Below are 12,883 nucleotides of genomic sequence, written 5' to 3'. Positions count from 1 at the left end.
AGGTGCGAGAAGCGGGTGGCGCGGAAGCGCAGGCGCAGGCGCAGGGGCAGGGGCAGGGCAGGGCAGGCGCAGGGGCAGGGCAGGGCAGGCGCAGGGGCAGGGCAGGGGCAGGGCAGGGGCAGGGGCGCGGGACCCGGCCGGCCCGGCAGGGAGCGCTCGCCGGGGCGCAGGCGGCGAAGCGGCCGAGGAGGAGCGGCGGGCGCAGCATGGGCTGCCGCCCTTCCCAGCCCGCTGGAGACCGGAGCCGCGTCCCCGCGCCCAAGAAGGGCTGGGAAGAAGGATGCAAGGTAAAACAAAGAAACAAACGAACAAAAGTAAAAAGGAAAGAAAAGAAAAATAAAAAAATAAATAACGGAAAAAGAGACATAAAGCATTTGGCGCTTGGGGGCGGCTGGGGTCCGCTGGAGCAGGGTGGTCCGGGGTTCGCAGCCCCCTAGTAGGTGGGGAGTGGAGAGGACAAGGTGAGAGCAACTTCATTCTGCCGCTGTCTAACTGCTGTCTTAACCAGGAAATACAGATCGATAGAGAGATATGCACAGATATGTGCATATATGTGTTTGTATATAAATTTATTCTACCAGCACCGGTTTCCAGAGCCTTTGTGTTTAAGGAGCCTGCGAAGGTGGTCCGCACCCCAGGGCAGAGGCGGGGGTAACAGGATGAGCCGTGCGTTCTGCACAGAGCTGGGGTGGCCGTGATTCTCCGGGGAAGGTGAGTGTTCCTGGAAACTGCCAAGTACTTTTGGCTCGTGGAGAATGGCTCCTTTGGTAGTTACTTACTTAGAGCTAGAGAGATCTCAGAGGCCATCTAGCTGCGTCCTCTCTCAATTGATAGATGAGGACCCTGAGACCCAGAGAGGGGGACATCGCGCCCGAGGCGGCACAGCTTGTTTGGGGGCGGAGCTAGAGGAGAATCTAGTGTTCGAGAGTCTCGTTCCAATACTCCTTCCACTGTCCGTCGAGGCTGCATCCCCTGTAATTCTTCTGGAGACACTAAAGGGACCTTTTCCCAGAGTGGGGCATGGAGGGATGGGTAGGTTGAGACAGAAATGAGAGCCAGGATTTTTTCCCATTTTTACTACTCTCAAGATTTTATAAACAGAGCTAGGGACCCTCAAGGGTCCATTTCAGAGGGGTTACCCAAAGATAGGGCTTGCATATAATTTATAATCACAATCATACTGTTACGAATGAAAGGGAACACTATTAATAAATTTTCCCAGACAGTCTGGCTGAAACCCAGCAAACTGGGACTTATGGCCGCCTTTCCTAAAGGGCATTTTTGGAGCTACTGTTTAAACACCATGCGCTTTGTCTCAGCAGGCTCTGTGCAGGACACATTAGGTCCCAGTTACAGCACCTACCACATGTGGGGCACATCTGCTGGGCTCTTGGAGTACATTTAAGAAGCAGGCAGACCAGAGTCTAATAAAGGCTGAGACTCCAGACTTATTACTTGGCCCTGGGGGAAGCCTGCGCCCAAATGACCACCTGTCTTAACACTGTTTTCTGCTTTCCATCCCAAAGCTGCCACTGTCTGTGTTTTTTCTGGGCCCATTGCCACGTACCAAGTCTTTGTGCCTTTCCTGTCACCACCCTCACCAGTCTACCCCACCACCAGTACCACCCATCTTCCCAAGAAAAAATTTTTGTAGTGTGCACGACCTTCTACAATTTGGTCCCGTCCTTTCCGTCTAATGTCATCCTCTCCTCTGCTGCCAGTGCCTGTCACCTGTGGGTCTGCCAAGCCAAAAGACTGTCAGGGCTCTGTTCTCCCAGGCTTCTCATGCCTCCATGCCTTTTCCAGGGCGGGTCCCTCCTGTGGGAATGACCTCGCTGGGTCATCTCCCCAGTCAGCCTGCTGAACTCCTATTATCCTTCAATACTGAGCCGGGAGATGACTGCTGTGACGCTCCCTTGCCACCTGGAAAATGTTTGCTTAAAGGTCCTTCTCCCTCCTAGATTTACGGACTTCTTGGGAACACTTTGGTCATCTTTGTTATTGTTCATTATTGCTCTGGACTAATATGTAGGAACACTTTTTTTCTCCCTTTTCTCAAAAATACATTAATGTCATTTAAAAATATTAATCCATCATTCTTTTTTCCTTTTCATACAAAAATCTTTCTTTTTTGTATATGTCACTGGCATGGTTATGTATAAGACTTTAGTAGAAGAAAATTTTCACTATTTGTGTTTCTTTTCCAGCCATTATCATTTATTCCATCACATGGTTATTACTGAAAATCATTTCTTTGTACAGACCAGGATGAAATGCTAAAAAGGAATCCTCGCCAAGTGTCAAATCCACTAGGGCCCTCTGAGCCAAGCCACTGAAAGGTCTGGGAGGGTTCTTGGGTTTCTTTCGGAATTTCTTGGGTATGGTAGTCATTACCTCTGGCCTGGGTTTTTGTACATGTCTCATAACTGCTCTCCCTAAATCCTTTCTCTGCTGATTTTCCAGAGTGATCACATTAAAATAAAATCTGATATATCAGTCCTCTATTAAAAAAAAAAGCCACCAACTTATTAGGTGGGCACATAAACCAATGGTCAAGAATGTGATGACCTAGGTTTGATTTTAGGATTTATTATTTATTAGTTGTGTGACCTTGCTCAAGTTATTTAACCTCACTATGCCCCAGTTTCCTTATCTGTTAAAAGAAGGAAATAACAATATATAAAGCTGGTCCTCTGTATCCGTGGGTTTCACATTAATGGCTTCAACCAACCTCAGATCAAAAATATTCAAAAAAAATTCTTATTAGTTTTTTCCTTAGCCAGTATCACTATATACATAGAAATTACATTGTATTAGATATTTTAAGTAATCTAAAAATGACTCAAAGTATATGAGAGGATGTGTATAGGTTACATGCAAATACTATGCCATTTTCTATAAGGGACTTGAGCATCCATGGATTTTGGTACCTGAGGGAGGCCCTGGAACCAATCTCCCATGGATACTTAGGGACGACTGTACTCATTTTTTAGAGTCGTTGTGAGGATTAAATGAATTCAATACAGGTGAAGTGCTCGTACCAAAGCCTGGTGCAGAATAAGTGCTTAATATAAGTTATTACAATGATTATTATAAGATAAAATCCTAAATCCTTATATAGCATGCCATCCTATCCTATCCTTGAGCTGGGTCCTGCCAACTTCTCCAGTTTCATCTCTCCCCTCAGCTCACATTCTAGGCAAACCTTACGGCTTGTTCTCTAAGCCCATTCCATTCCTATCGTGGTGCCATTGTACTCACTGTTTTCTCTCCTTTCAGACATTTCCTTCTCCTTCTCCTGGGGCACATGACAAATGGGTACCTGTCTTTCCAGGCACTCAAGCCTGCTCCTCCATAAGCTCTTCCTGACACCCTCCTCCTCTCCCCTGCCCCTGCCACCATGCTGGTAGAGGGGATCTTATACCTGCTCCTATCACATTTCAAAACAATTTGTTGTATTTATTTGTTTCCATGTTTGCCTCCCATCCTGAGCTGTTACCTCCTTGGGAACAGGACCTGTTTTTTAATCTGTGTGTTTCCAGTGCTTACTAATTGCCTTATACCGATCCGCAGCAGGCACTAGTGAATATTTCTTGAGTGACTGCACGTCCCTCCCGGTTCCAAAATTCCTTAGAGTCTTTTTGTCTCCTAGAAGCATAACTAGACTAATGACAGTCTGCGAGGTGGAAATTCAATATTAAAATAACCTGAAAATAGTCTCAGAGTCGACTCATGCATATACCTTTCCCTGCCCCAAGCACTTGACTTTGAAAATCTGATCTGGGAAATGTATGATTATTATTAATTAAGCACTCTATAGCTATCAGAATAGTAATGCTTTCACTACTTTCATAAATGTATAAGGCTTAGAGTTCAGTAGTTCAGCAGTGTCTTTAAAATGAAATGAATATGTTTGCTTGCATGAAATATTTATGTTTCTTAGAGGCAAGACTTCAAAATATTCTGAATTAAACTTCTTGAGACCTGTCTACAGACTTTCTCTTCACTTTTACCTTAGTCGAAAATGGCAAGAAGACATTGTAATAAAATAATGCATAATAACAAGAAAAGTATGGGAAACTTCTCTTAGTTGGAGAAATGCTCTCCTTCTAGATGAATAACTCGAAATTCCTTGCCTGTTATAAAAGGAGAGGCTAGATTGGAATGGACAATCTCCAAAGACCCTGCACAGTTTTTTGCTAATATCTGAAAAGAAAATTCTTGATTGTCAGTAAAAGGAGTTACTTCTTAAAGTCCACCTTTTAAAACAATCATATTTCTGAGTGCTTTTAGAGAGTTGCTATTTACTATTACATTTACGAGAATTAAACTAGAAAAAAATCAAATTTTGCAGAATCGATTCTTCCTTTATGTTCATAGACAAATATATTTATAAAATGCATCTGCTAATAATTTGATTTAGGAAGACTTTAGCTCGAGGGAGCCTCGACAAATTATTCCTTCCCAGCTGTTGGACAAGTACGTTTCCCAAAAGCTATAAAACACATGTAGTACATCCAGACCGAAAACCAAACAATGACAACAACAAAAACCCCACAACAAACAAACAAACAAAAAACCCACCTATTTATAGTTAAAAGCAATACCTTTTTTGGAATGCTGATCATTCCTGTGCATAGCTGGTAGCTTGGAATTGACAACTTTTTAATTCTGTCTAAAATTGATAAAATTTTATCCCCAAGACACTGAGGTATAAAAATAGAGTTGATACAAAATGTAGAAACACGTTGAATCTGTTTGTTTGTTACAACTTATCTCAAAGAAAAAATAAAACCTCCACTCACCGCCCTGCCCCCTGCCAGAGTACCATTATTATTTGTATAATGCAGGTATACTTCTCAGTGATGTGGAAATGTAAACTCCACATGCATATCTAGAACAAGAACACTGTTGGGCATATCCCCAAGAAGTATAGATTTAATTAATTTGTAAATCTGTCTGGTCTTTGAGCTATGTCTATTCTCAAATCTACGTTATGAATTTGGGCTAAAATTTCCCGAATGTGTTGCACATAGATAAGATACTTGGGAGACCTTCTTAGTTTTCAGAAGGGAAGAACCTTAAATTCCTGCTCTGGAAACAGAAGGCTGGTTTGTGTTGTTTTATGCTAAGAGATTGTGTTTCACCTGCAGCAATTTAAGTTTTGGTCAATAACAGGGCTTAAATCTCTAAATAAGCACAGACAGGTAGAGATCCTTGCTATGGCCTGGATTCTAAATCCCGGTAGTTAAAGTAGCTTTGATGAAACAATTGTGAGATCATTCGGGGTTGTGATATTTAAATCTATTCCAAGTTGCAAATTACAGAATGTCTTTGTGAAAACCCACTTCTTAGACTGAAAAAATTCAAGTTTGCCCTTAATTCCAATGCAGGCATTTTGTTGTTGCTGCTGTTATTAAATCAACTAAATTTTCCAGGATCTTTACTTGGAAATGTTAAATGACAAAGTTAGTCCCTGTGTGTGACTCAGTGCTTTACTAGGATCAAAAAATGATGGATCTGCAAAACAAAATTAACTTGTGAAAATACTTGTCTTACTATCACTGCAGATATTGACTTTTAATAGTTTTTTTGGAAAGAAAGGAAAGAACGCTTAACATGATTTGCTCCTTTACCTTCAGTATGAACTGTGAGTTTCTGAAAGAAAAGCATCAAGGTTTCCTTTTCCTTTGTTATATGTAACAAATATATATGTTAATGTAATACATATGTTATATGTTGTGTGGAAAGACTTTTCCCCGGCCCACTTACTCTACAGGGACTGCGTGGGTAGTGACTGTGTCTATGAAGAAAGACAGATGGAGGGAGAAAGAGAAAAGGATGTAGATGCTTTTAGGCTTTCTCCTTGTTCTGATTCCTATTTCATTCAGATACACCGGGTTTTTGTTTGCTTACTTGTGAGTTTGGTTGGTTGGTTTTTCATGTTTTCCCCATGTAGTCTTGAGCCACAGAACTAATTAACCCCCAACACAACGAACTGATGTTGGCTTAGCTGGAGTGATCATTTTATCTAAACACAGTGATAAGGAGCTAGGTAAAACCCGCTAGGAACGGGCAAGAACCCCTAACTCAATTATGGAAACCTGATCATGACCGGCGCCACTATAAGCTTGCCATTGCCATTTCTACCTAGCCTCTAAGGGACTTCGAATTTTGGAGTAATTCCAGAAAGTGGTCAAATGTGCTTATATTTTTTTAAAGTTTGTATGATTTTTACTGTAAAAGCGCCAAGAGTTTCATGCCAATATCCTATTTTTTATTTAGCTTTTCTAACGGGAATGTCTTCTGCACAGTTCCTAGAGTCATAATTTTAGAGCCAAATGGGGGCTCCCTTCTTCAAACTGAGGATCCGAGAGGTCGGTTCTCTGCCTTTCTAATATTTCTGGACCCATCTCTTTCCCTTATTTTCACTGCCACTGTCCTAGTTCATGTTTAATCAAATCTCACCTGGACAATTGCAGTAATTATAACTGGCCACCCTGTTATGTCCCTTCCTTCCTTCTGTTTCCATCACTTTCACTAACCCAAGAGTGACCTTTCTACAAAACACACCTGGTGAATTTATTTTACTTCCATGGATAATAATCCCATGAAGGATTCCTGTTGCATTAAAACAAATCGATCTCTTTTACTTGTCAGAAAAGACTTCCCCTTCCCAACTCAGCACCTTCCACTCTACCTCAGTCTGTTTCCACTACTCTGGAATAGTTCACGTTCCTGGACACACAATAGGTTTCATGTTCCTCTCTCGTGTATGCTTTTCTCTGCATCTAGAATGCCCTTCTCTCATTGTCCACTGGAAATGCATTCAAGACCCAGCTCAAGCGTCTTCTCCTCTTTAACATCTTGTGCTGCCCACAATAAGACACAAGATTGTGTCACATACAGCAGGGCTGTCCTGCAAAGAGTGGGAGGTGGAAGGCAGGGTCCTGAGACCCTTCAAAGACTCAGGGAGTAGAAGAGCACCACTTGGGCCAAAAAGTAAAATCAACAGACTTAAGAAGAATCCCCAGAAGACAACACTCAGTGGAAGATGCTTATGTTCTTATCTCTCCTGGGGACACTGAGGAGGTTTCCTCTGGTATGCGTGTCATAGATGGAGAAGTTGATAACACCCATTAAAAGGAGAAGTGGGAAAGTTGCAACCCCAGCAATGAAAGATGGCTCCACACCAGGAGAAAGGAGACGTGGTAGTTAGAGGGGATATGAGAAAAGTTTTTCTGAACATGTTAACATGTAAAATGTACTTACTCTCAAAATAAATGACAGTTCTTTAAATTGAATTAACTTAGCTTTATGAAAAACTCATTACATTTTTTTTTATTTTCTTCGTTTGCTGTGGAACTGTGAAAAATTTGACATAGACAAGCATTTTGTCCTCAATGGTTTATTAAATCACAGATTTTTACACTGTGTTTTGACCTATGTATTAACACAAGCAATGGAATTACGATATGAAGAAATAGACACTCTTGAAAGGAGAAGGTGGGATTGTGACCTAGTGCAGTATTTATGGAAGGCCCTCTGGAAACACATTCTAATATAAAATGTGCATATCCTTTGAGCCACCATGTCCACATCTAGGAATTCATTCTCATGGAATGACTGGGTGGATCACACTGACGTATATGCACAGATATTCCAGCACTGCTTGTTGTATCAAAAAGTTAGAAACAGCTGAGATGTCCTTCAGTAGAAATTGGTTAAATACATTGTGGTATAGTTACATAATGGACTACAATGCAATCGTCAAATAAGTGACTACTCCTCACCATTAAATAGAATGAGGTAGACCTATATATGTTGAAGTAGATAAATGTCTCTGATATGTTGTTAATGGAAAAAGCATGCTGCAGAAATATATCATTTAATATATAATTCTGTTTATTTTTTAAACAGCTTTATAGAAATATAATTCACATGCTGTATGATTCACCCATTGTCTTAGTCTGTTTGTGCTGCTATAGCAAAATACCACGGGCTGGGTAAAGAACAGAAATTTATTTCTCACAGTTATGGAGGCTGGGAAGTCCAAGATCAAGGCAACAGAAGGTTAGGTTGTCTGGTGAGGGCTGCTCTTCTGTGTCTCACATGGCAGAGGATTGGAAGAGCAAGCCAGCTGAAGGCTGTGGGAAGCCTCTTTTATAAAGGACTTAACCCATTAACAAGGGAGAAGCCCTCATGGCCTAATCATCTCTTAAAGGCCCCATCTCTTGATACTATCACATTGGTAACATCTGAATTCTGAAGGGGACATATTCAAACCATAGCACCCATTTAAAATGTACAATTGACAACCATCACCACAATCTAATTTGAGAATATTTTTTGCCCCCTATAAAGAAATGGCTACCCATTAGCAATCTCAATTTCTCCCTAAGCAACAACTAAATCTATCTTCTGCTTCTATAAATTTGCCCATTCTGAGAGTGAATGGTCTTTGGGACTGGCTTCTTTCGCTGACTTCTGGTTTCCAGGTATCCTCTATGTTGCAACATGTGTCAGTAGTTAATATCTTTTCATTGCCAAATGATATTACTTTCTTTCGCTAGGCCACATTTTATTTATCCATTCATCAGTTAATGGACATTTGGATCATTTCTACTTTTTGGATACTATAAATAATAATCATGAACATTTGTGTGCAAGCACTTTGAGAGGACAAGATGGGAGGATTTCTTGAGGCCAGGAGTTCAAGACCAGGCTGAGCAAGGGTGAGACCCCATCTTTATAAAAAATAGAAAAATTAGCTGGGCGTAGTGGTCCGTACCTGTAGTCCCAGCTATTCAGGAGCCTGAGGCAAGAGGATCTCTTGAGCCCAGGAGTTTGAGGTTGTAGTGAGCTATTAATATGATGATGCCACTGCACTCTAGCCAGGGTGACAGAGCAAGACCCTGTCTCAAAAAAAAAAAAAAAACCTCAGTAACTGGCTGCTGTTGCCTAGCCCAGATGACACATAAAACTGACCATCACCATTTCCTTCTATATTATTTAATTATTTTTACAATGAGTTTGTATTAGTTTTTTTTATTTTTTTGTTTTATTTTGTTTTTAGAGACAGGATCTCATTTTGTCACCCAGGCTAGGGTGCAGTGGCACAATCCTAACTCACTGCAGCCTTGAACTGGGCTCCAGTGATCCTCCCACCTCAGCCTCCCAAAGTGCTGGGATTACAGGTGTGAGCCACCGCACTGGGCCACTATTACTTTTTTAATCAGAAAAAACAATATAGTTTCATTAAAAAAAAACTTTAAAAAATACTATAGTCCCTCTACTTTCACATTTGATGATTATGAACTTGTTTATCTTGGTATCCTCCAGAATGCTCAGCGTGGTAACTTGTACCTGGTAAATTCATATTAGATATTATACTAGTTTTCTATTGCTGCTGTAACAAATTAACACAAATTTAATGGCTTCAAACAACACAGATGTATTCTGTTACAGTTCTGGACGTCAGAAATCCAAAAGCAGTCACACAGGGCTAAAGTCAGGATGACGGCAGAGCTGGCTCCTCTCAGAGGCTCTGGGCCAGGAATCCTTGCCTTGCCTTTTCCAGCTTCTAGATCTGTATTCCTTACATTCCTTGGCTCGAGCCCCTTCCATCTTCAACTCTCGCACCCTAACATCTTCAAATCTGTCTCTGCTTCTGTTGTTGTATCACCCAGTCCTCTCCTGTAGTCAAATCTCCCTCTGTCTCCTTCTTATAAGGACACCCGGACAATTCAGGATAATCTTGCCATCTCGAGAGCCTTAATCACACCTGCTATTTTGCCATGTAAGATAACATCTACAGGTTCCTAGGTACCATTCAGCCTACCACAGATGCTGGTTGGCTGGAGAGTCACCAGGCAGACCCTGCAGCGTTGTGTTTATTTTCCAAGCAACCTTGAGACTCTGTTCCCTTTTCACAGGCTGATGTCGCTGCAACTCATTCCGGGGAGAATTGCAGCCCCCACGTGGAAGCCGCACTACCCAAGGGTACTGTGGATAATGCAGAGGACCTGAAACAAGCCCAAATGGGAAACTTACCCGGAACCATTCCAGAAAGTTCTCCATCTCCTAGTGAAAGAAACAGAAGAATAAATTCAGGTAACTTCCCTCCCCACCCCCATTCATGTTGATCTTCACAAAATACTGTTTCTCTAAATAAATTGTACAATGTCTGTTTGGTAGACCTTTTATCACTGCTTTGTGGATCATGAAATACTTTAAGTGGCAAGGTTTTTATCCCTAAGACATTAGAATTTAGCCTTAGTTCTTCATTATGTGAGTAAATAATGCTAACCATTAATCTTGTTGGTGAAGTAATTAAAACCATCTTTAAAAAAAAAAAAAAGGCTGGGCGCGGTGGCTCACGCCTGTAATCCTAGCTCTCTGGAAGGCCGAGGCAGGCGGATTGTTTGAGCTCAGGAGTTCGAAACCAGCCTGAGCAAGAGCGAGACCCCATCTCTACTAAAATTAGAAAGAAATTAATTGGACAACTAAAAATATATAGAAAAAAAATTAGCCAGGCATGGTGGCGCATGCCTGTAGTCCCAGCTACTCAGGATGCTGAGGCAAGTAGGATCGCTTGAGCCCAAGAGTTTGAGGTTGCTGTGAGCTAGGATGACGCCACGGCACTCTAGGGGAAAGTCTACATTTTCAAAAATAAATAAAACCCCCACCAAACTGTTTCCCATGTCTTTCCCCACCCAAAGTATCAGCAAATATACAATAAAAGAATCTTTCAAAAGCCTAAAAGAGGTAACTACTACCTATTAATAGTATGCTATTTAGAAATTATTTGTGGGTTTTTTCCTATGGTGGGAAAAACCACAAATACTTGAGTGACCCCTGGTGTTGATTCCACACATCTTACTTATTTATGTCAGCCTTCGCCACAGAGTGAACTTCACAGACCTCGAGGAAAAGTTTTATCTTGGGGGAAGACTTTCATTTCTTGCCTTCTCTCTGTAGTTTCTTCTCCAGGTACAAGTTAGGAAGGGAAAACAGGTTAATACATGCGATTCTTTTTCTTGGATTTTTCTGGCACACTCAGGTTATCACAGATTTTATATTCTCCTTCCTCTTAGGGCTCTGACGTGGTGTCAATGTGACGGCTGAGAATGACGAAAGAGGTCAGGGAATGCAGTATTAGGAACGGCCCCTCGTGCTCTCCTAAGTGTTGGACCAGCTCGTACATTATTTTCTCTCTGATAATTCTGTTGATGAGACTCCCTTCTAGACTGTGACATGAGTGCTACATATCTGTGTCGGTCACAGACTACAGAGTGTCAGGCAGACAGGGACCCTGTGTGTCCTAGGACAGTCTGTCCTGCCAGCTGCAGGGACAGTGTTAAAGGCCTATGCAGCTGGCAGGAGAGTGCCGAGCGAGAACAGCTGGGGAGGGGTCAGCCACGAAGCAGATGTTTCTAACATGTGGTGCCAGTGAGTTCTCAGGAAGCAGCTTGCCACAGAGCGATTAGGACCTTGTGCCTTGGACTTTCTATTTGTTCTCCACCCAGTTTCCTTTCTACCTCCCCGTCCTGGGCGTCCTCCTTTCTGCATCTCTGTTCTTCACATCTGCAGAGTATATTTGTTAAGAATTTCAAGTTGCACACTGACATTTCCCAAGTGTTTCCTTTTAAAAAAAAAATTTTTTTATTTTGAATAATTTCAGATTCAAGAAAAGGTTCAAAAAACAAAGAACACCTGCATTCTTTCACCCAGATTCCCCAAATGTTAGCATGCTACCACATTTGCAATATCATCTCTCCCTCATATACAGGTATATTTTTCTGAGAATAAGTCACAGACTTAATGCCACTTTACTTCTAAATACATCAGTGTGTATTTCCTGAAAACAGGGACATTCTTTGCGTAATCTCTGTACAAGGACCAAAATCAGGAAAGTGCCATCGATGCAGTACTATTATAACATCAACAGACCACATTCAGGCTGAGCACAGTGGCTCACACCTGTAATCCCAGCACTATGGGAAACCAAGGATCATTTGAGGTCAGGAGTTCAAGACCAGCCTGAACAAGAGGGAGACCCCATCTCTACAAGGAATAGAAAAACTTAGGCGGGCATGGTGGCTCGCACCTGTAGTCCCAGGTACTCGGGAGGCTGAGGCAGGAGGATCACTTGAACCCAGGAGTTTGAGGTTGTAGTGAGCTATGATGATGCCACAGCACTCTACCAGGGGCAACAGAGCAACACTCTGTCTGAAAAACAAAAGAAATTAAATTTAGTCAATTGTCTCACACATGTCCTTTATAAATAAATTTTTCATTCAGACTCCCAGATCACATGTTTAATTTGGTTGACAGGTGTGTTCAGTCTTCTTTCGTCTGAATAGCTCTTCAGTTTTTGATTTTCTTTTATGATCTTGGTATATTTGAAGAGTATAGACCATTTATTTTGTAGAACATTCCTCAATTTGGATTTTTCTAAGGTTACCTCATGATTGAGTTCAGGTTATGCATTTTAGCAAGAACACCAAAACTGATACTGTGTCTTTCTTAGTACATCAGATTAGGAGGTACGTGATAATTATATTTTTTAAAAATTTTTTTTGCTTTGCAAAAGTTTTTTTGAATCTAGTAAAATTTGCCAATTTTTAAATTACATTTGAAATTTGAGTCACAGTTAGAAAGCCTTTCCCTACACCAAAGCTAAAGACAAATTCACCCATGTTGACTTGTGCAATTTCAAATGACATGAGAAAATGCTAATGTAAATATTAACTACACAGGAAATAAAACAATATGTCCAGTATGATGTCAAATTTATAAAAATAAAATTTTATGTATTAACAATAGTAATTTCTGGATGGTGAGAGTATGGGCATTTTTATTTTACCTTTTATTCTTTTCT

The 12,883-nt window shown here is 41.3% G+C and overlaps 1 protein-coding gene across 1 annotated transcript in view; it reads left to right on the top strand.

Annotated features, from left to right (window-relative positions):
• The first annotated feature begins 206 nt into the window (after window positions 1-206).
• The window catches only part of STMND1 (stathmin domain containing 1), a 24,129-nt gene continuing 11,452 nt past the window's right edge, over window positions 207-12,883 (top strand). The window contains exons 1-2 of the mRNA XM_012643254.1: window positions 207-287; window positions 9,936-10,113. Of these exons, the coding sequence (XP_012498708.1) occupies window positions 207-287; window positions 9,936-10,113 (259 nt within the window). The remainder of the gene's footprint in view (window positions 288-9,935; window positions 10,114-12,883) is intronic.

The sequence above is a fragment of the Propithecus coquereli genome, unplaced genomic scaffold, assembly GCF_000956105.1.
Source record: "Propithecus coquereli isolate 6110/MARCELLA unplaced genomic scaffold, Pcoq_1.0 Scaffold194, whole genome shotgun sequence".
Lineage (NCBI taxonomy): Eukaryota > Metazoa > Chordata > Mammalia > Primates > Indriidae > Propithecus > Propithecus coquereli.
Note: the sequence above shows the minus strand (reverse complement) of the source record. Positions and strands in the feature narration are given on the sequence as shown.